General features: G+C 34.8%; 16 protein-coding genes and 2 pseudogenes across 18 annotated transcripts, besides 1 other annotated feature; 11 read left to right on the top strand and 7 right to left on the bottom strand.

Annotated features, from left to right (window-relative positions):
- Positions 1-750: 750 nt before the first annotated feature.
- Positions 751-23,277: a mobile genetic element.
- Positions 1,002-1,436, top strand: TVAGG3_0387780 (uncharacterized protein; the record flags this gene model as incomplete). Its single annotated transcript, XM_051232306.1, has 1 exon — positions 1,002-1,436. One exon carries the CDS (start codon positions 1,002-1,004, stop codon positions 1,434-1,436), a length of 435 nt encoding a protein of 144 aa, XP_051102036.1.
- On the bottom strand, positions 1,583-2,017 carry TVAGG3_0387770 (protein of unknown function, DUF4107 family; the record flags this gene model as incomplete). Its single annotated transcript, XM_051232305.1, has 1 exon — positions 1,583-2,017. The coding sequence occupies one exon, from the start codon at positions 2,015-2,017 to the stop codon at positions 1,583-1,585; it is 435 nt and encodes a 144-aa protein (XP_051102035.1).
- TVAGG3_0387760 (uncharacterized protein) lies at positions 2,576-3,213 on the bottom strand (the record flags this gene model as incomplete). The annotated part of the gene is made up of 1 exon (XM_051232304.1): positions 2,576-3,213. A coding segment is annotated over one exon (638 nt), but the record flags the coding sequence as incomplete, so codon positions are not given.
- TVAGG3_0387750 (uncharacterized protein) lies at positions 5,375-6,139 on the bottom strand (the record flags this gene model as incomplete). Its single annotated transcript, XM_051232303.1, has 1 exon — positions 5,375-6,139. One exon carries the CDS (start codon positions 6,137-6,139, stop codon positions 5,375-5,377), a length of 765 nt encoding a protein of 254 aa, XP_051102033.1.
- Positions 6,157-6,794, top strand: TVAGG3_0387740 (annotated as a pseudogene). Its single transcript has one exon. A coding segment is annotated over exon 1 (638 nt).
- Positions 7,489-8,330, top strand: TVAGG3_0387730 (keratin-associated protein family; the record flags this gene model as incomplete). Its single annotated transcript, XM_051232302.1, has 1 exon — positions 7,489-8,330. A coding segment is annotated over one exon (842 nt), but the record flags the coding sequence as incomplete, so codon positions are not given.
- TVAGG3_0387720 (phage tail repeat-like family) lies at positions 8,525-9,055 on the top strand (the record flags this gene model as incomplete). The annotated part of the gene is made up of 1 exon (XM_051232301.1): positions 8,525-9,055. The coding sequence occupies one exon, from the start codon at positions 8,525-8,527 to the stop codon at positions 9,053-9,055; it is 531 nt and encodes a 176-aa protein (XP_051102031.1).
- On the top strand, positions 10,358-11,020 carry TVAGG3_0387710 (uncharacterized protein; the record flags this gene model as incomplete). The annotated part of the gene is made up of 1 exon (XM_051232300.1): positions 10,358-11,020. The coding sequence occupies one exon, from the start codon at positions 10,358-10,360 to the stop codon at positions 11,018-11,020; it is 663 nt and encodes a 220-aa protein (XP_051102030.1).
- TVAGG3_0387700 (organellar and viral DNA polymerase type B) lies at positions 11,303-12,217 on the top strand (the record flags this gene model as incomplete). Its single annotated transcript, XM_051232299.1, has 1 exon — positions 11,303-12,217. One exon carries the CDS (start codon positions 11,303-11,305, stop codon positions 12,215-12,217), a length of 915 nt encoding a protein of 304 aa, XP_051102029.1.
- On the bottom strand, positions 13,578-14,051 carry TVAGG3_0387690 (uncharacterized protein; the record flags this gene model as incomplete). The annotated part of the gene is made up of 1 exon (XM_051232298.1): positions 13,578-14,051. The coding sequence occupies one exon, from the start codon at positions 14,049-14,051 to the stop codon at positions 13,578-13,580; it is 474 nt and encodes a 157-aa protein (XP_051102028.1).
- Positions 15,073-18,058, top strand: TVAGG3_0387680 (annotated as a pseudogene). Its single transcript has one exon. A coding segment is annotated over exon 1 (2,986 nt).
- On the bottom strand, positions 18,140-18,997 carry TVAGG3_0387670 (uncharacterized protein; the record flags this gene model as incomplete). Its single annotated transcript, XM_051232297.1, has 1 exon — positions 18,140-18,997. One exon carries the CDS (start codon positions 18,995-18,997, stop codon positions 18,140-18,142), a length of 858 nt encoding a protein of 285 aa, XP_051102027.1.
- TVAGG3_0387660 (uncharacterized protein) lies at positions 19,022-19,294 on the bottom strand (the record flags this gene model as incomplete). Its single annotated transcript, XM_051232296.1, has 1 exon — positions 19,022-19,294. The coding sequence occupies one exon, from the start codon at positions 19,292-19,294 to the stop codon at positions 19,022-19,024; it is 273 nt and encodes a 90-aa protein (XP_051102026.1).
- Positions 19,340-19,774, top strand: TVAGG3_0387650 (uncharacterized protein; the record flags this gene model as incomplete). The annotated part of the gene is made up of 1 exon (XM_051232295.1): positions 19,340-19,774. One exon carries the CDS (start codon positions 19,340-19,342, stop codon positions 19,772-19,774), a length of 435 nt encoding a protein of 144 aa, XP_051102025.1.
- On the top strand, positions 19,793-20,200 carry TVAGG3_0387640 (uncharacterized protein; the record flags this gene model as incomplete). The annotated part of the gene is made up of 1 exon (XM_051232294.1): positions 19,793-20,200. A coding segment is annotated over one exon (408 nt), but the record flags the coding sequence as incomplete, so codon positions are not given.
- Positions 20,780-21,376, top strand: TVAGG3_0387630 (uncharacterized protein; the record flags this gene model as incomplete). The annotated part of the gene is made up of 1 exon (XM_051232293.1): positions 20,780-21,376. The coding sequence occupies one exon, from the start codon at positions 20,780-20,782 to the stop codon at positions 21,374-21,376; it is 597 nt and encodes a 198-aa protein (XP_051102023.1).
- Positions 22,285-22,719, bottom strand: TVAGG3_0387620 (uncharacterized protein; the record flags this gene model as incomplete). Its single annotated transcript, XM_001306679.1, has 1 exon — positions 22,285-22,719. The coding sequence occupies one exon, from the start codon at positions 22,717-22,719 to the stop codon at positions 22,285-22,287; it is 435 nt and encodes a 144-aa protein (XP_001306680.1).
- A 658-nt stretch (positions 23,278-23,935) lies between the features above and the next one.
- On the top strand, positions 23,936-27,049 carry TVAGG3_0387600 (protein kinase protein; the record flags this gene model as incomplete). Its single annotated transcript, XM_001306678.1, has 1 exon — positions 23,936-26,836. The coding sequence occupies one exon, from the start codon at positions 23,936-23,938 to the stop codon at positions 26,834-26,836; it is 2,901 nt and encodes a 966-aa protein (XP_001306679.1).
- Between the last annotated feature and the right edge of the window lie 120 nt (positions 27,050-27,169).

Genomic DNA, 27,169 nt, shown 5'->3' with positions numbered 1-27,169 from the left:
TGTTATGACTTCTTCGTAAAGACTTTGTTGAGATTTCTTCGTAAATGAGTGTAAATGACCCAAAAATATATTTTAGGTGAAGAGGTGAGATTTCACCTCTTTTTTCACCTCATTTCTCACCTCTTGAATTTTCATGAATTTCTTCGTAAAGACTTTGTTAAGACTTCTTCATCTAATTTCTCATGAACTTTCTTGTCTATGTTTTGTCAAGATTTCATCGTAAAGACTTTGTTGAGATTTCTTCGTAAAGACTTTGTCAAGATTTCATCGTAAAGACTTTGTTGAGATTTCTTCGTAAATGACCCTAGTAGTATATTTTGGTGTAAATTTCATGAAAATTCAAGAGGGTGAAAAATTAGGTGAAAAAACAGGTGAAATCTCACCTCTTCACCTAAACATTATTTTTGGTGTAAATTTCATGAAAATTCAAGAGGTGAGAAAAGAGGTGAAAAAACAGGTGAAATCTCACCTCTTCACCTAAACATTATTTTTGTCTGATTTTACGAAGAAGTCTTGACAAAACATTTACGAAGAAGTCTTGACAAAACATTTACGAAGAAGTCTTGACAAAACATTTACGAAGAAGTCTTGACAAAACATTTACGAAGAAGTCTTGACAAAACATTTACGAAGAAGTCTTGACAAAACATTTACGAAGAAGTCTTGACAAAACATTTACGAAGAAGTCTTGACAAAACATTTACGAAGAAGTCTTGACAAAACATTTACGAAGAAGTCTTGACAAAACATAGTTAGTATCCCTAAGTTGGGTACTGTGGCACTGCGCGCCTCCGTACACCACTTAGCGGTTTTGACACTTTACGAAACTGGTAACGTATATTTTACAACACAAACACCAACTTAACCTTAAATATTTACAAAACCATCTGACACATAAACGACTTCACTAACGACTTCACTAACGAATTCACTACCGTCCTCACTAAATAAAAATAACCTTATTTTTAATTTTTTAAAATTTTTTATTTCATTACAAAGACATGTCCGACTACATTTACTATGACTCTTTCCCAGAACGTTTCCGTGAACTATTCAAAACTCAAGTAAAACTGAGAAACATGCATTTTAACAAAGACAGACCCATTGACGATGAAAGAAACCCTGAATATATTACAATCCCTTATGACGCAAAGTTCATTGCATACATTCCTTATGGTCGCAGAGGAACGAAAACTATTTCAACAAAGAACAAAAATTATTTCTGGAGCGATGAAGAAACTTGCCTTATCTACATAAATGCATACTTAAATAAAGCTACATATTGTACAAAAGAAGGTTGGACTGGATTTGAGCTCTACATATACGACGACGATGGAAACAGACGTTGTGTATACCCATACGATAATATGTACCATTGTTTTCATCAAGCATTAAACGAATATATAGTCAGTAAGGGTCTCATTCCTGTTGAGTAGATATGCTTTATTTTTGTTCCCACATTTATTTAAAAATTAATGATATCACCACCCTCACACGTATGAAAACATAGCACAAAAATAAATTTAGGTGAAGTGGTGAGATCTCACCTCTTTTTTCACCTTTTTTCACCCTGTTGAATTCATTACTTTATAACTCTCTTCCTTGGTTTCTTTTTAGTTGCTTTCTTCACGTCTGTCTCCAGCTTAACTGTCTTTCTTCTTCGTCCGTAATGATACCAGTTACTTCCACCAGTCAATGGGTCAAATGGTCTTTCGTAAGGGTTTCCATACATTCCATAGGGACCATACGGAAGAACTACTGGTGGAGAAGAAACATTTTCTTTAGTTCCATCGACTCTATTTAAATGCATTGTTTCACCTTTCATCTGGTCATTAAAGTCTTTTGCGTGTTTTGCAAACTCATCGTCCTTTCCTAAAGCATTTTCTGACTCAGTCGCAACCAAATTGGATGCTTTATTTATGAGCCCTATTTTATTTAATCTTAACTTCTTTGCAACCCAGCCTCCAATCTTTCCTTTATTTGCATCTAATGTCTTCGAAACCCTTCCTCCACTCATTTTATTTACTGCGTCATAAGCTCCAAGTGCTTTTGCTCCAAATGCTAATGCTTTTGTTCCCATTGCGCCTAAAGCTGCCCAAGCTACCATTTACACCATATTAAAATCATCTCTCTTCAATATTATCTCATAAAAGTTCTCGTTACTGGAGAAAGTCAATGAAACATAAACATTCTCACGGGCTTCGCCCTCACCGCTTTGCGGTCTTCTAACTTCTTTCTTATCTCATCTATACGCTTCAAAATGTCTGAACAATTGCTAACATCTTCTACAACAGTTATTTCATCATGAATGACCTTCAAGAACAAGCTCATTTAATATGCTATTAAAATCATCTCAATAATGAGTCCATCCTTTCCATCTTTAGGTAGCACAACATCTTTCATTGAAGAAGGTTCGACAAGTCTTATGTTAAACTTACTGACAAAGTTTGTTATACTATAATGCTTCGGCGGCGAATACATGTAGTTTGAAAGACATAATATAGATTCTTCAGCAAATTCACTTATACTGGATTTTATAACAATGTTCTCACGAGACCAAATACCACCAATTGACAATCTTGTAAGCAATCCTGCTGAACCTTCAACTGTAAACGTCGATGGTAACATTCCACGAAGGTCATCTATTGACATCGTTGAGTCACTGAATTTAAATATTTTCTTAAAGCAATCGTCATTATCTAACCATGCAATAGCTTTGAAGTTTTCATTCGAATATACATCTGCTTCATTAAATGTAAAACCTGACTTCTTTGCAGAGACGACTTTAAAATCTATTGAGTTTGTTTCAAAATTATATGCTATGGTAACTTCTGAAGGTAATGGATGTCCTTCCGCAGTCAGTTGTTCTCTCACTACCGTTTGAAGCTTTGTGTTAAAAACTTTCATGTCATCTCCTGTGTCTAGGTTCACATACACAGCAACAGGAAAACTATCTTGCTTCTTTGTTTCATCATTATATCTCAAAACATTAAAGTTCTTCAATAATATTGTTCTTCCTGCTGGAATACTTCGAACCTGTCTGATTTCAATAGCTTTCTCACCTCCTACATACTCTACCCAGTGTCTTGGATATTCATAAGTATACTGACTTTCTTGAATTTTGGTTGGTTTCATCATAACGTGTTCATAGTATATCTTTATACTCTTGTCAGTTAGACTCGGTGCTATGTTCTGAATATTTCTGACTTGCATTTTTAATGGAGATAAAATGAAGCATTTAATACATGACGTAGATGAAGACATGAATGAAACTACAGACAAACTTAACTCTTCTCTTATTCTTCCTTTCAGTAAGGACTATGATTCTGTTCAAATGGTGTTATTTCTATTGTGGAAAGATGGGTTCAGGTAAGACATTTAACCTCATTCGTCATATACTCATAACAGAGCGTTTAGGAAACGACTCTTACTATGACCAAATCATTATATCAGCAACTTCAGACTCTATGGACTCAACAGCGAAAACATTTATGTCAAAAGTTCAAGCCTCTGTCGTTAAAGTTCCAGACAGTGAACTCATTGAATTTCTTCAACGTTACATTCGACGTAAGAGGAAATATTATGCCATCGTTGAATTTATACAGTCAGGAATGCAAAAGACTTCTGAGGAGATGGAAAGAATTATTGACAAACACCACTTACGTCAGTACTCAGGAGTTTACGATATGAAACGACTGACAAACTACATTCTATCAAAACTTTCAAAATACCCCTTCAAAAAGTATCCTTCAAACACTCTGCTCGTTTGTGACGACTTCGCCGGAAAAGGTTTAGTGTCAAAGCCAGACTCACCATTAGCTAACATCATAACTAAAGTCAGACATTACCACTTAACTGTAGCAATACTTATGCAAACATGGCGTTTTTGCTTTAAACATAAAACGTCTCATAACTGACTTCGTTATCTTTCAAGGTTTCTCACGTTATGATATTGAACTCATTTGGAAACAGTCAGGTATAACATTACCTTTTGAAGAAATTTGGGAAGCATATAAGTCTCTCATCTCTCCTCGTTCATACCTTGAGATTCATATCATGACTAATACCATTAAAGTCAAAAATATTCCATGGGAACGACCAACATTGTTTTAAAGTTTAACCTTCAATTGACTGATGGTAAACAAATTCCATGCATCTCTGTCGCCATTTCTGTTAATATTTTTGCTGTCATTCATATCATCCACTTCCCATCCGTTAGCTTTTGAGGATATGCGTTAGAATAGCTGTTCTTAAATGAAGGCTTTTCACCTTTGAGAGCATAAACTCTATAACTTTCTGCATACTTTATGTTTGAACCTCCTGAGCCATCATTGACATAAATTTTTATAGGCTTCCACCCTTTGTTCATGTTCCTGCTTCTTCCCTTAGCTCTTTTGTTCAGTAGTTCTACATCTTTATACACAGCACCTGTCTCAGTGAATTCAACAATATTTTCATTCGTTAGCTTTACATTCAAACCCTTGTCGAGTATATTGTTCATTTCATACATATAAAAGGTTTTTATTCTATATGAAATGAGAAGCAAATCCATCTTAGCTGGTGCCGTTAATGTTCCAATTGAACCAACATCAAATGTTGACTCACGAACGACAAACAATATTGTCATAAAGAACTATAGTTCAGAGTGTTTGAAAGAAAAAGAACCAGAACTGAAATCCGTGAATTTAAACTCAGCTTCAAACGCTAACGCTACATCAGATGTTAAGTTAGAGTATCCACCACTGGACCAAATTCTTTCAAGAGAAGCCAACGACAACCCTTACACAAATGTTCAAACAAATCCTTCAGATAACGTAGACCATTACCTTCTTCAGTTATACCAAACAATTTTACTCAAAGACGATAAGAAGCTTTTGACAAATCTTATAAGCAAGAACCAAATAATTCTAACAAAGGAGGACCTTGAAAATGTTATCTCACGAATAACAGGGAAACAATGTGTCATTGACTATCTCGACCCTGAAATCGAATGCTGTGGTCAAACTCCACATTCATGAAAATAGGTAACATCCGCATCATTGAAACACCAGGAACTACAGGAGTTGAGTTTAAGTATAAATATTCGAACGAGTATACAAAACTTTCAACAGAATATAACTTTGTTTGAAATATGTTTTAGTAAATTAAAGCAATTTGTAATATCTATCCAAAACTTCTTCAACAGTATCGAACTCATCTTCATAATGCAAACCTAATCTTATTGACTTGGTGCAGTTTTCACTAACACAATATAGCGCTTTGCGCTCGGCGCCTTTGACGCCTTTTTCTGTTCTCTTGACTGACATAACTAACTCATTTGTTTCATCAAACAGCAACAACCAAAGTTCATGACCTAATACATAACATTCATACTTTATATTTTTAGCTCTGAGTTCTCTTGTAAGCTGTTGCATTTAATATTTTCTAAAAAGTCAACTTCAACAGTCATTCGCACTGGTGCCTTCAGTTCTACAGGCTCTCCTTGAAAGTCAACAAGTCTGAATTGCATGTCTTTCAAATTATGAGGACTAATGCGAACCCATTTACCTAAATGAGTTGCTATGACAGGAACGTTTGGAATGAACATTGAATTGACTGCATAACAGAAGGATTTATATTCTACTGAACCTTTACTATTAACTCCTGAAATGCCTGTGACATTAGCTATTTTAGACTCAATGTACAAACAATTACCATAACATACGTATGGAACAGATTTCATCTCAATCGTTTTGTCAACACTTTTCAAAGGAAATGTCATATGGTATGCTCCTAAAAGAAGTTGAACTCTATGACTCATTCGTGTTATCTTGAACTCTTTCTTGCTACTGAACTTCAATGTTCCCTCAGAAGAGAGTTCGACATCTATGTTGTCAATAGTTTCTTCATTTATGAGAGTATCTATGACTCCAGCAATTTTATCTATTCTATACTCTGCTCTGTTAGGAAATCTTATTTCATGCTTCTTTCCATCTATTTCAAACTCCATGAAATCTGTTTCATCTGTTATGACAAAAGTTGCGATAGTATTGAAGTCAACAACTCTGAAAGCAAGCGCTTCATTCTGAAGACCTAAGTTTGTTTGTAGCTTTACTGTTCCGTATTCGTTTGGGTCAGTACTTTGCAAATAGAACAACATTTTATTCTCATTAAAATATGACTATTGCTGCATATGCGTATGAAACAAATGAAGCAAGAAGAGCACATGAACTAGTAAACGAAAACTCAACTTTAACCATTGAAGGCAATGATTTAGTCATTGACGATGGAAAAACTAAAAAAGTCATTGATTTCGATACTTTTAACACTTATGACCCATTCATTACAATAAGTAAAGTTCCTATCATAAATGATGGAACGGTGCAATATATAAATTCTACAGTAGATGCCTCATTAGTGAAAGTACTGAATGTTCTCATTGAATTGTTAAAGAGCTTTCGATTTGACGACAACATTAAATGCCTAAAGAATTTAGTCATGAATGAGAAACAAATTCTCGGCGTTGCTGGTAGCAGTAATGATGTACACCTTATGACATTAGAATATTATAACGAACATAAAGATGAACTGAAAGGAGAGAAGGGTGACACCGGACCACAAGGAATACAAGGACCTCAAGGAATACAAGGATCAAGGAATACAAGGACCTCAAGGCGAAAACGGTTTGGATGGAAAGGATGGAAAGGATGGAAAAACTGCTAAATCATGGATATGGGACCTTATAAATACTGGTTTAACAGCTGCTTCATATGGAGTTCTTCAATACCAAATCGGAAAGATATGGGCTGTACTTGGTGAAGAAGCTTTAATGACGTTAAAAATGCTTTGAACTTCATTTCAAATGGTTCGGATACTATTAAAACTTTATCTGGTTGGATGCAAGAAACAAGGAGTCAAATAGATACTGTAAGACGTATAGCAAACAATGCACGTACGGGATTGGATACTTTACGACAAGCACAAAATACACTAAAGGAAGCAAATGATATTCTTGGCTCAGTATCAGACATGCATGAAGATTGGCTTAAAGGTATTGACAAATCTTTAAAAAATCACAGTCAGTCTATTGCTGACTACAAGAAAAGTATAGATTTTTTACATAGTGCTATGGACGTACATGATGGAAGCATAAGGAACTTACTTAATGCTAACAATAACTTACCAGGAACTATTAAAGCATTTATAAAGTCCTTTGTAAAACCCGGTGCTCTAACATTTAGGTCTTTGAGAGCAAGAGCATTGAAGTCAAGAGATGCAGAAACTCCAACAGAACCTACAGAAGGAACTGAAACAACAGAAACTCCAAAAGAACCACCAAAACCAACAGCTAATGAAATATTGTTCGAATATTTTCCAAGGTACTCTGTTCTCATTGCATACATTCAAGAAATACTTAAGAAAGCAGACTTGACTTTAGGAGATGATGAAAGTTCTGTATATCTTTCGTTCCAGTTTCAAATAGCAGAACTTTTGAGACAGATATGCTTAATGTATGACAACATCTCTGATTTCACAAGATATGATGACGACCATGACCCCGAACACGGTGAAGAAGAAGTTTTACAAACATCCATTAAGACAGGAAAGGTTTTAACACAAAGTCTCATTATTGACACCAAAGATGGCGAAGTGGACGTTCTTCAAGAGCTGAAGAAAAATACTTCTTCGGGAGGTGGTGGTAGGCATGAACTTGAAATAAATGAGATAGAAGAGAAATTAGCCGAAAAAGCAGATAAAAACCACGTTCATTATATAACTTCAGACGAACAGATTATAACGGACTACCATGGATATTTAACACGAACTGAAGAAGTGAAGACGGAAGACCCCAATGAAAGAAGATATAAATACATTCGTGCTAAAGGTTATGACATAAGCTGTACTGTACAGTATGACACGGGTAAAGCACCAGAAGCATTTAGTTATAACGATGAAATTTATGCCTCTACTTTCTCTGTTAAAGGTGTATTAGTTGAACCAAGATTTACTTTGAGAGTTAAGTCAAAAATAACGTTTGAAGATGCTATTAAAAGTAAAGCTGACAAAGTTGAACTCGAAGCAATGAACAAAGTTTTGAAATCTCATAAACACAACATCTCCGATATAAATGAACTTCAAGCTACATTAGACAGTAAAGCCGACAAGAACCATACACATAAATTCTTCACTACTGTTAGAGCAGACGACATAATATTGAACTATACCCTTGGTTCAAGTGCACCTTTAGAGAATCCAAGTACAAGCGTAAAAGATACACTAAACTCCTTAAATAGTAAATGTATGAACATTGAAGGTCATGCCAGAAACTTTGAAACCCATGAACTACCAGCAATGTTAGACAGTAAAGCTGACAAGAACCATACACATACAAGTTTTACAACTGTTGCTATAAAGTATTGAAGGAACGGTTGAAGAAACTGGTGGGGATGCATTATATTGTAAACCTCCTAACTTTCCACAAGGTTTAACATCGGATGACGACATAACGACGATGAGAAACATTAGATGTAAAGATGTTTATGTCATGAAGGATGAATATAATATTAAATTCACTGCTCAAGATTTATATGACAAGAAGGCTGACAAAACAGAGCTTCAAACATTAAAGACTGAAATACTTCAAACATTATATCCTGCAGGCTCTATTTATACGTCAATGAACTCAATAAATCCAGCAACAGTTCTGGGTTTCGGTACGTGGGAGCAGATTGTAGATAAATTCTTATACTGTGCGAACTCTTCAAAGCAAACAGGTGGTTCGAAGAAAATTAAAGAAGCAAACCTTCCACCGCACACTCATACAGGAACTACAAACACAACAGGTAGTCATTCACATTCAATAACAAAAAGAGGTTATACAAATCTTGCAGCAGGTTCGGATAGACAGGGAATGCATAGATATGATATTTCAAGTGACCCAGTAGATTCAAGCACAGGTATTTTCTGTGGAACCACAGGAAATCATTCACACACTTTCACAACAAATCCAACAGGCTCGGGTGAAGATTATATGCCACCATTTGTGACTATATTCGCATGGTACCGCGTTCAATGAACGCGCTTGAGCCTAGAATAAAATCTTTAACTTTACATAAATGAGCTTGAAAGAAGTATTCGAACAACATCCATGGAGGTCATTTAAGAAATTCAATGAAGCTGCAAAGAGTTGGGGATTTACTAACAGAGCTGAAGTGAAAAGGTTCTTTGACAAAAATGTTGTACATCAAACAAAAATAAACCCTTACGACTACTTTTTACCAATTTACTCCAACGCTCCTGACGCATACCAATTTGACACTCTCGTTCAAAGCAGAAAAGGAGGACATAAACCATTCCTCATCTTCATTAATGTTAACACTCGTAAAGCATATGCATATCCAATGAGAAATAAAGGAACTCATGAAGTGTTAAGAGTTTTACAAAAGTTTGTAGCAGAACATAGCCCAAGTATTTTAACATCAGACCAAGACGGTGCATACCTCAGCAACGAAATCACAGAATTTCTCATTAAGCATAACATAACTCACTACACTACTGAAGACCATAACCATAACATACTCGGTATCATTAACCGCTTCATAAGGACTCTCAGAGATTTAAATCAAGAGCGAGACTTTACCGAAGAAACAATGAAACATTTCATCGAAGTTTACAATTCCTCAACACATTCTACAACAGGACATACACCAAATTCAATGACACAACAACAAGAAGAAAAGTATATACAAAAGAAACGAAGCCAAACACAAAATATCAGAAATTCAACACAATTTACCCTCATTCCTGGTACAAAAGTTCGTGTAGTTCTTGACGACAAACCGTTGACAAAGAAACGTTTAAGGTTAAGTCGAAATTATTATATCGTAGACTCTACGCAAGGTAATGGATATCTTATAAAAGCTGCTGACGACTCCATAGCATTTTACCCTCGTCATAAATTAGTCGAAAGTAGTAATGGCAAACTTGCTGAAACCATTGACGAAGCAAAGCGAGGAGTGGTTATTGAAATACTTGACTACAACATAAACGATGACACTTATAAAGTAAGATATGAAGGAGGCGTTGAAGATGTTATACCATCTAAGAACTTGAGAGAATCTAAACCAACTCATCTGGGACCATTAGAGCGGGAGTACTGGAAAGATAAAAACATGCCAGAAAGAATAAGAAAATTCTTCTAAACTTTTTCGTTGGATGTAAATCAGACAAAAATATATTATAGGTGAAGAGGTGAGATTTCACCTGTTTTCTCACCTGTTTTTTCACCTCTTGAATTTTCGTGAATTTTCACAAAAGACCAAAAATAAAGTTAGTTTTATTTTTTTTATTTTTTTTTATTTTGTATGTAAAGACAATAATGTCAGTCGAAGCAAAAACATTCACGAACAAATCTAATGGTGAAACATTCACAAAAGGCACTTATAACGGTATTGAAGTCTTACGTAGAGACAAGGATGGTTATATAAATGTAACAAATATGTGTCAGCAGTTTAGGAAAGACTTTAGAAAGTTGTTGGAAAATAAGTCCTGGGAAGAGTATTATACGGCATTTTGTGAAGAATATAGCAACCGTCGGAATTCCGACGGTTGCTTTTTATACAAGGTTCATGCAGGAATTCCTGATGAAATCAAACAGGTTAGAGGAACGTATGTAGACCCAAGACTCGTAAACTATATAGCAATGTGGGCTTCTCCAAAATATTGTATAGCAGTTGGAAAAATTCTGGACTCCATAGACAAGAAAGTTCATGAGAAATTAGATGAAGAAGAACTTGAAGATACAGTAGAGAATGCAAAACCTTTGTTTGAAGAAGAAGTTAGAAAAATGCATGAAAAACAAATAGAACATGAACGTGAGATATGTTCTGGTTATAGAGATTCTCCATACGAACTAGACCAATGGGAACAAGAAGATTTAAAGAGAGAATTTAGAGAATATGAACTCGCTAAGATAGCATTAGAAGCTGCAGAAAAGAAGTTAAAAGTTTGGGGTCGTTTTGTACAAAAATATTGTGAGTAAATGAACCATTTTTTTCGACAAAAATATATTTTAGGTGAAGAGGTGAGATTTCACCTCTTTTTTCACCTGTTTTTTCACCCTCATTTCTACCATCGTAGAAAACACACAAAACTCTTGAATTTGTTGCTGAACTCGGCAAAAATATATTTTAGGGTAGAAGGGTATATCTACCCCGTTTTCTACCCCGTTTTCTACCCTCTTGAATTTGTCATGAGTTTTCCCGAAATAAAAAATAAAGTTGGTTTTTTTAAAAAAATATTTTTTTATTTTTATTGTAAGAACATGTTAGCAACAACTTCACCAAACTCGTTAGTCATGAATCCTACGTCAATGTTAGTAGAAATGAAAAGCTTCATTCCTTCTTCATATACTTTCGAAACAGAAATCCAGAAGATAAAGCAAGAACTTTTAACAAGTACTTTGGACTGTTGTGCGAAAGATGAACAAAATGAACAGTATCTTTACGACATGCAGGATATTATTGACCATCTACCTAAACTTCCTGAAATCCAACAACAAAAACTCACTATTCCAGAATTCGATGAAATAGAAGTCGGACTGACTGACTCAGTAGAAATAAAGAAGTTCATACGAAAGGTAAACTATGAGTTTCTTGGATTTCATTGCAACCACAAAGTCATGGACAAAGATTGCGATATGGTATATAAGAACATCTCTGACATATACAAATCTGGGGAGTTTAAGACCTACGACAACTTTGTTTCGTTAGTTGCAAAATGTGTATGGCAGATAAGAGATAAAGATAGAAGAGGTAAAGTATGGAATGAACAGATAAAACCCGCAACTTTTGAGTTAAAGAAAACCATTGACGCCTTAGTCATACTAGCAGGTAAGATTTCAATGTACAATGCAAAAATGAACCCGCAATGTTCAAAATGTAAAGCAGCAATGAGGAAATATAACTACTCCGTCAAAGAGATAGAACGTATGCGAAACGACTATGCAGATTTAAAGAAAGAAGCAGAAAAGCCAGCAGAAAATAAAATGGACATGTTAGCATTTCTAAACAAAAACTATCCAACAGCTGACGATTTCCTTCTTTCAGATGTCAAGAAGAAGTATAAAGAAACTTTCGGTATCGTTAAAACATTCGATGTACTGACAGAAGAAATAGAAGCTACGAAATTGTTTAGGATTTCAAATATACATCATACAATTCATGTAAAACGCTTATAAAATAACTGAGGTGAAAAAACAGGTGAAAAAAGAGGTGAAATCTCACCTCTTCACCTAAAATATATTTTTGGGTCATTTACGCTCATTACGAAGAAGTTTTGACAAAACATGTACGATGAAATCTTGACAAAACATATACGAAGAAGTCTTGACAAAACATGTACGATGAAATCATGAAAATTCAAGAGGTGAAAAAAGAGGTGAAAAAACAGGTGAAATCTCACCTCTTCACCGAAACATTATTTTTGCTGAAAAATGACCAAATTTCATGAATTTCCTCATATGCTTGCTACCCTCGAAAAAACCGAGGAATGAGATTCCGTATGAAAACAGTGAAGAACAGCGAGTAAGTAAAAAAACCCTGGTCGCCTAAAACTCATGAAAACAGTGAAATTTCTCTAGACAGACTTTTTTCGGTCTTGCATAAAACTCATGAAAATCGTGAATTTCCTTAAGATAGAAAAAATAACGCTAATTTTATTTTTTTTTATTTTTTTATTTTGTATGTAAGAACAGTAATGTCAACATCAGAGAACACAACAACTGCTATCGTTCATGAAGCTATAAATGAAGAATATGAGTGGGTTCAGTTTAACAAACAACTCCGTCTCATTCGTTCGGTCAAAGACGATATGTACCAAATGCAAAGTATTTTGACAGCATGTTTTGCTCCAGATACTAAACACGCAGACGACTGGTTCAAAAACCAAAGCACACAAGAACTTTTGAGTGAAATTTCTCTAGACCGAGAATTCTCGGCCTTGCATAAAACACATGAAAATCGTAAAAATTTGCCAATAAATTTAAGAGGATATTATGTTCATAGACTTCTCGTAAATAATGTGGCACAATGGGCTTCAGCTCGCTATTCATGGTATGTTTGTAAACTTCTTGACGAAATTCATAGACAAGAACGTGAAGAGATGGAAAAGAAACTTCAAGCAAAAGATGAAGTCATTGAAGCAAAAGACAAAAACATACAGAAAAGAATACCACGTTCGGTACCAAAAGGAAAGGAAAAGAACTATAAGTATATGATTTATACTGAAGAGATGGAAAATGAAGAAGATAAAGATATGGTTATGTTGCATTTAGTCAGAAGAAACAACAAGAGCTTTTATGACCTTGCTAAGATTTACAAATCTGACAGAAATTGGTTCTATCGTGAAAACTTACCGATTTCAATGACACCGAATGAGCAAATAAAAGAAATTGTCAAAAATACTCTTCCTCAAACACACTATGACATCAAAGGTTGCACAATACTTACATTCAAAGAAGACTTAACATTGTTAAAGGAAAAAATAACAGAGTATTTCGATAACTTCAAAGAGGAAGAATAAAAAAAATATATTTTTGCTTAAATGACGTCAGGGTCAATTTCTTCAACCATTTCACTTTCTTCGTCAATGTCAATAGAAGCTTCTTCAACCTTTGGTAAGAATTTCTGTATGACATCTTTGTTCGTTATTGTCTTCAGAGATGAAGGATAATATTTCACATTTGTTTCACCCTTCTTATATTCTTTCTGTTCGGAAAGATTCATAGCAATACTGAAGAAGTCAATGTTGGAGTTCTTTATAATAGTATAATGAGTATCTTTGACATTCACGAAGAAACTCTTTTGTTTCAAAACTACTGCTAACTCTTGTGAAGTATAACGTTTGCGGTCAATGACGATAGCTAATGGCCTGACATACTGACCGAACTTAGATTCTTTCACAAACTTCTTGTTAAAGATAACATTAACGTTTGAAGCACCATTGAACTCATTCTTGATGGCAGTAGCGAGAGCATTGTATGAAAAGAACTTGCAATCTTGCATGTGTTTCATTAAAATAAAAATATTAAATTATTTTGAAAAATAACTTAAAAAAATCTAATCTAATTTTTTCAAAAAATATTTTTTTATTTCCTACTAAAGATGTATCGGAAGTTGTCTAAGTTAGAACACTCGGAAATAAAACAACTTCTTACAGAAGCTAATATAGATGTTGCAAAGCATTACACAACAAACAAAAAGGCACTCGCTGACATCCTCAATGACTATAATGGTGAAATAACTTATGATAGAATTCATGAGTTCATAAAGCCGCAACGCGGCGAGGACGAAGTCCATGCAAGAGCATTTCCTTTAAATGACGTTGCTATTGACTTATATCATAGACGTTCAATACCTCATGAAGTAAGAAGAGAAATGTTTGACATAACAAATGCAAACGTTGGTCATACTCGTAAAGCTCTTTCACATGACGTTCGTCAAGAGATGTTTGACATAACAAATGCAAACGTTGGTGAAACAAGAAGAGCTGCTACCACATGAAGTAAGAAGAGAAATGTTTGACATAACAAATGCAAACGTTGGTGAAACAAGAAGAAGAGACGACACACTGAAACAACAGAGAAGAGAGATGTTAAGAGCGCTATAGAACAAGTTCGCAAAGCTAACGATGTCATTCGTTCCATTGACGACAAACCAAAAGAAGGTGAGAGATGGTTAAAGAAAGATGAAGAGAATAGGAAGAGAAATGTGAAGTCAGGCAATAGACTCATTGACTTTAACATCGAAGCTTTAGATGAACCAAACAGAGACTACTTACACAAACATTTCGGTAAGGTTTTCATGAGACTCTTAGAGAAAGATTAAAATAAACTCGCAACAGAGATGGATGGTATGTTATAAACTTGGTGGAAAGTATGAATGTTCTACGTTAAACCTCAATAATATTGGAACACTACTACATCAGCTCTTGAAGGAGAACTTTATATCAGAGATAGAAGCAAATGCTGCAGGTATTGTTGAAATGCACTATGACTTCTTCTTGACAAACATAAAGAATCTTACCGAAATAAAGATGTATGATTTTAACAGAATATGAAGGCTTAACGATGTCAGATGTAAAGAAAGGCAAACCAAAAAAGAGACCATATAGAGATGAAAGCACACTGACAAATGACCAGAAAGCCATTTTGGAAGCTCTTAAGCAAACAGGAAACCCAGCACTTATAGAAAGCTTTGGAAAAGATAATGGTGAAAGAAGTTTTATAAGAAGAGAAGCGGTCAGTTCTGGAAGTATCTTTGCACATTACCTATAAATCTTGAACGCTACCAAATCTTCAATGAATGAACAAAAGAACTGCAACACTTATGACAGAAGACAATTGTTTCGTTTATGCTTGCATTCAGGCTGAAGTAGATGGAGAGACTATTGACCACATGAGAGAAGTCATTCGTGTTAGAGACTTTCCACAAAGTAAAGTACAAGAAATTTCTGACGCAACAGGTATAGCATTCAATGTTACCATTGGTTATTTCAATGACTCAAGACATAATGAAATAAAGAGATACATACCAAAAGAATGTGAAACTGTTAGAACTATTGACTTACTTCTTGTTGAAGACCACTACATGCTAAACGAAAGATTACCAATGACAACATATTTCATTCGCAACTATATAGAAATTCTCAAAGCTTGTGGTGGAATGAACATTGAGAAACAGATGAAGATTTATACAAAGAGAGAAGATAAATATGTAGTTCGTTATGATAGAACTACACCGCTATGGGATGTTATGAAAACATTGTGGGAGTGCAAATATTTCGAACCTATTTCTTATGGAGAACTTTTCACATATACGACTGACTTATATAAACAGAACCTTGCACCATTTAAAGATTTGACATATGCTCCAAAGTATTGTGTACAACTGAAGAAGAAAGCAGAGTCAAAAGAAGTAAATAAAGCTAAATGTAAGTTCATTCCTGAGCACGTTTTCTTTGCTGACTTTGAGTGTAGCACAGACGGCTTTCATAAAGCTTTTAACATCTGTTATGACAGTGAAGATGGTTCAGTTAGTGAAAGTATTTGGGGTCAAAACTGTGCAACAGAATTTTTGGAAAGACTTCCTGACAAGAGTTTAATATATTTCCATAACCTCAGTTATGACATAAACTTCATCTTAAGACACATGACAGAAGTGAAAGGAACTCCCATCATTAAAGGTTCACGAACAATGCAAATAACTGGTTTATATAAAGGACGGGCAATTATTATAAAAGACTCTTACAGTGTTATAAATAAGAAGCTTAAACTATTTCCTGCTATGTTTAACTTACAAACAGGACCGAAAGAAGTATTTCCATACAACTACTACAGCAGTGTTTTGTTAGCAAATGACAACAGAACTGGTGTCATTTCTGAAGCATGTAAGTTTATCCATGATGCAGATACGTTCATGAAAAACATAGATTCCATCAAAGGTTGCAGAATAGATGAAAACCACTTCGACTTAGAAAAATATAGCACATTTTATTGCAAACAAGATGTAAGAATTTTAAGAGAAGGTTTTGTTAAGTTCCGCAATGACATATTGAAAGAATTTGATTTAAACGTTTATGACTACGTTAGTATTTGTTCAATTGCTAACAAATTATTTGAGAACAGAGTATACTTCCCGAATGGAAATCTTTATGACCTCTCAAATAAACCAAGAGAATTTATTTCGAGATGCATTCAAGGTGGAAGATGTATGTTGTCAGATAACATGAAAACAAAAGAGCGAAAAGAAACTCATTGCTGATTTCGACGCTGTTTCATTATATCCATCCGCTATAGCAAGACTTTATACTTTAGAAGGAATTCCAAAAGTATTGAAGGATGAGATGTTAAGCACAGAGTATCTCATGAGACATTTATTCAAACGACCAAAAGGAACCCATTGGTGAAAAGTTTATGTCTGGCTTCTTTGTTCTCATTAAGATAACAGAGATTGGAATACATAGACACTTTCCTTTAATAGTTTGTGACCCTGAACTAAATCCAGAACTTAACGTTCCCAGAAGTTCAAACACTTGCTGTTTAATGTATGTTGACCATATAACATTACAAGACCTCATAAAATATCAAGGTGTCAAATGTGAAGTGTTGCAAGGATACTATTACGATGGAAACAGAGATATTAGAATAAGAGATGAAGTAAAGAAGTTGTTTGAGTTAAGGTTAAAGTATAAGAAAGAAGGAAATCCTTTGCAAGAAAATATAAAGCTCATTCTGAACAGTATTTATGGCAAAACTATTCTATCTCCTATTGAGTCAAAAATAACCATAGTAGATGACAAAGATGCTATAAGATATGCCATCAGAAACTACAACCATATAGTGAAGTTCGAAGGTTTGGATGGTTCAGATAAAACTATTTTCAAGCTAACGAAAAGCATTTGCAGACACTTTAACTTCTGTCCACTTGGTGTTAATATTCTATCTATGTCGAAGAGAATAATGTGTGAAGTATTCTGTACTGCTGAAGACTTAGGAATGGACATCTTTTATAGCGATACCGACAGTATGCATCTCTACAATGAAGATATCCCTCGTTTAGCTGAAGAGTTTGAGAAACGTTATGGAAGAGTTCTCATTGGTAAAAACCTTGGTCAATTTCATAGCGACTTCGCAGAAATAACACCTGGAAAACAAAGTTTAGCATACAAGTCAATATTTTGTGGAAAGAAGACCTACATAGACTTACTCACTAACGATTTAAATGAAGTTGCATTTCACTGCAGAATGAAAGGCGTGAAGCAAGATGTTATTGCTTTAACCGCTAATGAAATGTTTCCTGACTCTGTTCAGTGTTTCTATGATGAAGATAAAGGTTTAATGGTTCCGCAAGGAAAATTTGACAAAGACTCTGAGTTCAGTTTAATGAAACTTTACAAAGCACTTTATGACGGTCAAGAGATTGGATTTGACTTATGTAAGTCTTCTAGTCCTTGCTTTGCTGAAAAGTTTAACTTCTCAATAACGACTAAAACAAGCTTTATTCGTAAGTTGAAGTTCTGAGGTCATTTATTTTTGTCAGCAATGAGACCATTCATGATAAAAATAAGCCGCTAGCGGCAAGGGCGAAGCCCATGTGGTCATTTACAATACTGCGATGGTAGAGTTTAAGAGTTGTGCTTCAATGTAGAGACAGTCCTTATGGTCTGGAGGTAAGAACACTGGGCAGTTATGGTCATGAGTGGAGAACATGTCTATCCAAAACTCACGATTGAAGCCAGTTAATTTATAGTATTTAGGGTTAGGAAGTGGTGATGTTCTTGTATGACCAATGAACTCATTTTCAACTCCCTTACTTAAGTTTGAATATAATATAGCTTGCTTTCTATCCCAAATGCCGGGTGTTACAATCTTTGAAAATTCATTTTTCCTCGGAAGCATTGCATCATAATTGAAAACATTCTTGAAGTCTTCATTGGGTTCAGAGATTTGAAATCTTATACGTAATGGATTTTCTTTCTTTTTAGCGACTTCATTGAATGGTGAGAATACAACAAACTGACAGTCATGTGTTCCATCTTCATTTTCATTAAATTCATAATGAAAGTCTATAAGTTGTGGCTGACTACCTTCTTCTTTCAGTTGTGCAAGAAACTCACGTAAAGGCTGTAAAGTTTGTACTTCATTGCTGAACTTTTTCTCGAACATCTCATTAAATGAAATCATACATTGCAACAATGTTGTATCATCCTTAAAGTATTTGTATATGTGAATGTTTTGGGCGCTTAAAGACTGTTCGTCATTTTCTATCTCGACTTGAAGTATAAAGTCAACCTTTCTGAAAGCACGTGTTATATACATAGATGTTATGCCAATGTACTTCTCTTCATTTATGTTCACAATCCAGTCTGTTGGAAACTTAAACGTTACTCTGTTCCCCTTTATTTTGACGTCAGGGTTTTCACTACTGAACGCAACAGATAAAGGTATTTGTCTATACATTTAATTCGGATAAAAATAAACCATTTACTCTTTCTTTGCTTCAGCTTCTTTAGCTTTTTGTTCTTCCTTTGCTTTTGCTTCTTCTCTAGCTTTTTTCGCCAGCAAACGTGGGTTCTTTTGTCTTCCAGCAGCTAATGCAGCAAGTTGTTTTTCACTAAGTTTTCTCTTTGGTCTCTCTGGCTTTTGTTCTGGTTTTTGTTCCTTCAGTTCGGATAAAATTTGCTCACGAATTTCTTTCTTCAATGCTTCAACATCTATGACACCTTGGGTCTTGTCCGTAGGATTTGACTGAGTCATTTGACTGTAGATAAAAAACTAAATTAAAACTTTAACCGATGTAAAATGAGCTTGTCAAAATCAGAACGAGAGTCTATTATATTAAATGACGCCAGAGGAATACAACATCCTTTCTATTACGTAAGTCAGAGTAAAGATGGTAAAATATATGTAAGAAAAAGAAAGGTACCATTAGCGAATGCAGAGAGCGACAACATTAAGGTGCATGGCAAGGGCGAAGCCCACGAAGCCCATATAAAACCTTCTGTACAAACTGAGCCACCAAAAGAACAAGAAGAAAAGAAGCCAGATGTACTTTCAATAACGAACCAAGAGCTTATTGCAAAGTTCGTGAATTTCATTGAAAAACAAACCGAGTCAAAGAATCCTGACCCACCAGTGAAAGAAGTTGAGACAAAAGAGAATGTACAGTTCATTGAAAATGTCAAGAAACAACTTCCACCACGAATGCCAAGAAGAAGAGTGAGAATAATGAAGTAAATAGATATTTTTATCTGAAGTAAATACATGCAGAACGAACAGCTAAACGAATTTACTCCGGCAGAGCATATTCATCAGATTCGCTCATATTTCGATATCATAGACAATGCAGTTCAAATTGGTGACACTAATAGAAAATATTCTGACGCAAAGATTCCATCACAACCTGGAACTGCTAAAGATAACACATGGGTAACATTCAATCTCTCACCTCCTGGTGAAAATATGTTGGACCTTTACAATACATTCATTACGTATAAAATGGAAGGTCAATTTATTGTAGATAAAGAAATTGGTTCAGGTTCCAATAAAACAAACCCACCAGGATTTTGGATTGGTTTCGATGACGCTTTCTATGCAGTTGCTGGATATCAAATCCTTGCAAATGGTCGTATCGTATATTCTCAAGACAACGCAAGAGAAGAAGCATATATAACTTCAAACTCACAAACTACCGAACAAATAAAGAAAGTAGATGTTTTCTCAAAAACTCGACATGAAGATGTATGGAGTCATTCGGGAACATGCAGAACAGGACAAATTGTTAGTGGTCCAATTACAGCAGGAAAATCATTTGATTTTAAGCTTCGTTTAAGAATTCCTGTTAGAAGATTCCTTCCATTAGAAGCTATTCGATTTATTCCAGCTTTTGCAGGAAACATTCAGCTTAAAGTAAAGTTCAGTAGCGACGCCTTACAATGCACATCTATATCTGTAAATGATATCATTGCTTTCAATCCAACTCTTAAAGTTGCATTTGCTTCAGATTCAAATCCACCGACAAATAAATTTGTTCCATGGAATGAACCATTCACTATGATAACGAAGGCAGTAGAAGCTAGTGGAACAGTTACTATTACAACTGTAAACCAGCAACTATTTCGAACAAAGATGGATTTTAATGAATGTTTCATTCATCCAAAGTCATTCTCTTTAGACCCTAACATTTATACAGAACTTGTAGAACATTATACAAACGAGGCTTTATGTTTTCCTGTTAAAGTTATGGATTGGATTCCTATGGACGGTTCATTCTCAAAGAATACAGATAGTTCAAGTGCAACATTTACAGCAGCTTATACGCCTATTAATGTTAAAAGTATTTGGGCACTATTTAGAAAGAAAGACAACTATTATGTTAATTTTGAGAACCCTAAGTTTAAATATCTTCAGCTTTCCATGGGAGCTTATGGAAATATGCCTGCAGAACCTGAAAAATCATATGGACCTGTATTTTATGAAATGGTTGCGAACGCTTGCAATACAAACAATGATATGATAGGATTTAATGAAGATGTTATGAGGTCATTGGTGGATGATGGTAGTGTGGAACATAAATGGGATAGCTATGACAACACACATTTCTTATGTGGTTTTCCAACAGAAGTGGACTTTTGCTTCCAGCAAGGTCAAACATCTACTGCTCCAATAACATACAAATTGTCTGTTAAAGGACCTATTGAACTAGCAACTGAAAACGTACCAAAGCCACTTATTGGATTTATGAGGGATTGTTGCTTTGCCATTCAGGTGCGTGCTAATGGAATCCCAATAATAAGATTAGATGACTATAACTTAGCCACAGACGACAGTGAGGAATAAAGGATGAACGTTTATTTTTAAAGCTTATAAATGAGTTCTTCATCAAGCTCTCGTGAACCTTCACCATCTATGAAACAAACTTTACCAAACGATTATGGAGCACCTATTGAATATTTCTTACGAGCTGCACAATGGCAAAGAGCAGTCTCACCAAGGTTAGGTGTTCCACCAGCTCCTGTCAAAAATAGCATTTGGTCAAGTCCTTATATAAGATATGGTCTCCCACTAGGTTTGCTAGCTACAGCAGGAGCAGTTATGATGTTGAAAAGAAATAAAGCAAATGTTATAAATAATACTGAAGTAGCTGAAGTTGAACAAACTCCGACACCATCACAAACAACACCTTCAATGACTCCTGAACCTATGGAAGTACAAACTCCTGTTCAAAAGTCAACTCCTAAACCGACTCCAACATTTAAACCAGAACCCACGCCTCAAATAAATCGTAAAACTCCTGCGTTTCCTTACTGAAAAAATAACGTTATTTTATTTAATATTAAAATTTTTATTTGATTGAAATGACGACTAAAGTCACTGAAGCAATGAAACAAAAATTTTTGGTAGAATACATTAAATCAGGAGCGGTTCCAGAAGGTTTTTACGTTCATACTATGAAGGATGGTAGAGTTCAGTTTAGAAAGATAAAGCAACCATTAGATAGAGAAGGAATTTTGAGAAAGATTAAACTTCATGAGGACAACATTGCTGAACTTAGGAAGAAGTTAGAAGAGTTGGAGAAAGGAAGAGAGTTATAAAGTAATGAATTCAACAGGGTGAAAAAACAGGTGAAAAAAGAGGTGAGATTTCACCACTTCACCTAAATTTATTTTTGTGCTATGTTTTCATACGTGTGAGGGTGGTGATATCATTAATTTTTAAATAAATGTGGGAACAAAAATAAAGCATATCTACTCAACAGGAATGAGACCCTTACTGACTATATATTCGTTTAATGCTTGATGAAAACAATGGTACATATTATCGTATGGGTATACACAACGTCTGTTTCCATCGTCGTCGTATATGTAGAGCTCAAATCCAGTCCAACCTTCTTTTGTACAATATGTAGCTTTATTTAAGTATGCATTTATGTAGATAAGGCAAGTTTCTTCATCGCTCCAGAAATAATTTTTGTTCTTTGTTGAAATAGTTTTCGTTCCTCTGCGACCATAAGGAATGTATGCAATGAACTTTGCGTCATAAGGGATTGTAATATATTCAGGGTTTCTTTCATCGTCAATGGGTCTGTCTTTGTTAAAATGCATGTTTCTCAGTTTTACTTGAGTTTTGAATAGTTCACGGAAACGTTCTGGGAAAGAGTCATAGTAAATGTAGTCGGACATGTCTTTGTAATGAAATAAAAAATTTTAAAAAATTAAAAATAAGGTTATTTTTATTTAGTGAGGACGGTAGTGAATTCGTTAGTGAAGTCGTTAGTGAAGTCGTTTATGTGTCAGATGGTTTTGTAAATATTTAAGGTTAAGTTGGTGTTTGTGTTGTAAAATATACGTTACCAGTTTCGTAAAGTGTCAAAACCGCTAAGTGGTGTACGGAGGCGCGCAGTGCCACAGTACCCAACTTAGGGATACTAACTAACATTTACGATGAAATTCATGAAAATTCAAGAGGTGAAAAATGAGGTGAAAAAACAGGTGAAATCTCACCTCTTCACCTAAAATATATTTTTATTGAATTCTGTATAATATTCTGAGTAATATGACAGATGTTTATATAACACTTTCTCCGGTTTATAGGACCTCTCTCATATTCTATCTTGTCATATCAAAACTCATAGTCATGTTTGTCCTCTAAGACTTCATTTATACTAAACATCTTCAGGGCTAGAAGGCACGAAGTGCCTGGAAGCCCCACTTCCTTTTTTTTTTTTTTTTTTTTTTTTTGCAATATTTCAAAATCTTTGATTTCCTTTATAATGAAATGAATCAGATTATTTTTAACAGTAATAAAGAATGCAAATAGTAATAATAATGAAATAGTTACACCATAGTCAAGAGAATCAAGGGTATTAGTTTTTTAGCGCAAATAAGCGGCATGGTTCGATGAATTTTCTGATTTCAATTAAAAAGTTTTGCAAGATATTGCTTGCTTGATAATCTAGCAAATTTAGTACAAAGTAATCTACTACTAGGAGAATGAAGCCTGTTACTACAAACTTAATTGGGAATAAATAAATGTGTTTAAAAAGACGCATTAATGGTGTGGCTTTAACAGAACAGACAATTGTTTACATGTTGGGGGACGAAACAACCAAAAATTCGAGCATTTTTTATCCTTCGTTTTCCAATTTTTTCAAAATTAATTCTGAGGGAAATTTATTTGAAAATAAAACGATAAGTTTTTTAATTCCGGACGTTAATTTACGAATAAATATTCTTATTTTCATAATTCATTTTAAAGAGTAATTTGGAGTTTCTGAATTGAAGGCAGTTTTGAGTTGTATTGAAATTTGCAAAGCATAAAAATTTTGTTTTAAAAATACCCTCTTTTGAACCTCTAATTCAAAATAAAATTTAAGAAAAAGTTTTATTTATTAATTGAATGAGTAAGAAGAATGCTGACCAAAAGCCAGAAGAAGGAGATAATGAAGGAAATAACAACAGTGAAGATGAGCTAGAGAAGATTGCTTCGCAACCGCTAGATCGTAGCAAAAAGAAAGACAAAAATGATCAAACTCCCAAAAAGCGAAGGTATTCATTTTCCCATCTCCCTACGAAGAAGAACTCGGACCAGAAGAAACGAAGGAAATCAGCTATTTTCAAAGCCAAGGATTTTGAATATCCAATAAAGCCAAAAGAAGAAGTTCAAAAAGTTACTAAATCTGCAGAATCTTTATTGTACGAGAGTCTTCACAGGCTCGCAACCATATATCCTCATCAAATACGTGATATTTCAGATTTTGTTTTCCAAGAAATTATCGGCCATGGTGGTTTCGGTGAAGTTTGGTTAGCCAACGATCTTCGTACAGGCAAGATAGTCGCTATCAAAGAGCTTTTTGCTGAAAAACTGGTTGGTCGCAACCTAACAAATTTCGTTCGAGAAATTGTTACAATGGGAAAGTGTAAAGACAGATTTATTATCCCATTCATCGGCTACACAGTTGAAAAACCATACTGCATTATCACAGAATACATGCCAAACGGCGCATTAAGTTCATATCTGAGAAAAGAGTTCAGAGCCAAGCCCATATTCTCAGGAACCCATCTTACAATGATTGCGATGGGATTAATCTTTGCAATACGTCATGTCCATATTCAGAAAATCATTCATCGTGATATTAAAGCGGCAAACCTTCTTCTTGACCATCATTTTCTACCAAAACTTTGCGATTTCGGCATTTCACGCTTCATTAAGCGCAAAATCATGACAGATGCCATAGGAACTGCATCTCATATGGCTCCAGAAATCATGGTCAGTACCAAATACGATATCAAAGTCGATGTTTTCGCATACGGAGCAACCTTGTTCGAAATGGTTGAGAAAAAGAATCCATTTGCAGGACATCCGATGAAAGAAGTCATTAACAACATCAGAACAGGTAAAAGACCTATCTTTAGACGTCAAGATACTCCTGAATGCCTCATAAATCTAATTGGTCGATGCTGGGCCCAAAATCCAAAACAAAGACCAACTTCTGATGAAATCTACAAAGAATTCGCCACAGGAAAAGCCTATTTCGCAGGTACAGACCACAAAGTCATCGAGCAATTTGCTGAGAAACTCACGAAAGAGTTCAATGAGATGAAATACACGAAATCTCCAAGCAAAGGTAAGACAAATCCATGGGAAGCAGAGGTCATCAGGCATCTAGAAGAGAAAATGATCAGAGCCAACAAGCTAGATGAAATGAAACTCGCGTTTGGACTTACAATTTCGGAAGATTTCGAAGAAGATGTTGCTCCAAGGGTCAAAAACGATTCAGAAGAGATGGCAAAGACGAGATCAGAGGAAAACCTTAAAGAATTCGAAGATCAACACGCAATGAAAGCCGAAATTGCCGAAAAACATGAAGAACCTAAGAAAGAAACTACAGTTTTCGATGTTTTAGCTGATCCAAATCATCCCTTGTTCAAAGAGAAGGTAATTGAAGTACTTGACAAAGTAACATTTGATGAATTTCCTCCTGTTTACGGAATATTAGTTAAATACTTCATGAACAAAGATGATGATTCCTTAGCTGTTTTCATTCTTGAAGAATTCACGAAATTGATACAAAGGGATGTGAAAATCATCAAATTCATGGATCAGTACCATTTCTTCTCCGTTTTACCTGTTAATTCCGAAAAAGCGCAAAGAGCAACATTGTTTTTCATTGCAGCTACATTCGAAATGGCACCAAACAGGATACAATCAACAATATTTAGAGCTCTTGGCGCAATGTTCAGAGTTTTTCCTTATCAAACAATTTCTCTTTATCCGCATTTTATTTCTAGATACAGTAGAATTAGAGATCCGGCTCCTGCATTGGATTTCATGCTGAGATTCGCTCGTAATTTCGTTCACGCGGAGTCAGGAGACATCTACATCAAATGCATCTATAAACTGACTCAAATTGAAGAATTCGCAAAAACAAGAATGGAAATTTTGAAACAAACAATTTCGGCTTTTACGAGATCCAAAAATTCCTTCGTAATGAGTGCTGCTTTAAACATTTTCGCATTGACGTATAAAGAAGGTGATCAAGTTCCTTTCGATGCAATTATTCGTGGACTTCCTAATGCACATTGTGCTGATCCTTGCGCAACAATTTTGTTGAAAACTCCTGAATTTCCTTTGTCAAAAACATTGTTTAAGAATTTGTCAGAAAAATGCGCGAGGCCAAAGATTGCTCGCTGTCTGATGAAGTTCGCGTCGATGTCAAAGGAACACAGGAAGATTGCTTTGTCTACAACGAAATGGATGAGCATTGCAAATCAATTTACTTATAAGGCATTTTTGTTGATTTTTGCTGATCCTGAAATGAGAAATTTAATCATCAAATCAAAGAATTTCTCATTGTTCTTGACAAAGTGTTTGAGACAGATTCCGAATGAAGTTTTGGTTTCTTTGGGATCTGTATTCAGAAGAATGCCAATCGACCAGTCATTGATGTACAGATTGACTGAAGATGACTTCTTCGAAGCCCTCCAGGAGAAAATGAATGTTTACGCGTATGATGACCAGAAAATGTTGGGAGCTTTCATCATCCTCGACGCTTGTATACAGAAAGGATATTCAAGCGACTACAAGTTGTTCATCGATCTGTTGGCGAATTGCATAGAGAATAGCAACAACTTGACAAAACCTGCCGCTTTACTTTTCGTTGCATTGAGTTCTCACTCAAAAATGGCTGCGAGATTTAAGAAAGTCGATGGCTTAGTTTCTTATTTCAAGGAACTTAAAGAGAAAAATGTCATCGCTGATGCAGCTACTGTTTTCCTTAATAATATTAGTTCTGTTTAAAATCTTATAAATTTGATAAATTTTTATTTCTTTCTTTCCTATATTAATTTGATTCTATCAGATATAAAAAAATCTCGTTCTCGCCAAAATTATTATTGTAAGATGTGTATATTTAGATGGGTATGAGGGTTTATTAGAAGAGAAATTAGAGAAGGATATAGTTGGAATATGGAAGAATTCTCTTGTTTGTTTATAAAAAAAAGTTGTCTTGAGAGGTCAAAAATCTAATCATTATTGGAGAGAATATAGAGAATTAATAAAATATAATGTTAAAAACTATCTCTAGTTTGTAGGAATTCATTTATTTTTCTGATTGCTCTCAAAGTTATTATA

This window comes from Trichomonas vaginalis, chromosome V (assembly GCF_026262505.1).
Source record: "Trichomonas vaginalis G3 chromosome V, whole genome shotgun sequence".
NCBI lineage: Eukaryota > Parabasalia > Trichomonadida > Trichomonadidae > Trichomonas > Trichomonas vaginalis.
This window is presented reverse-complemented; position numbering and strand designations above follow the sequence as displayed.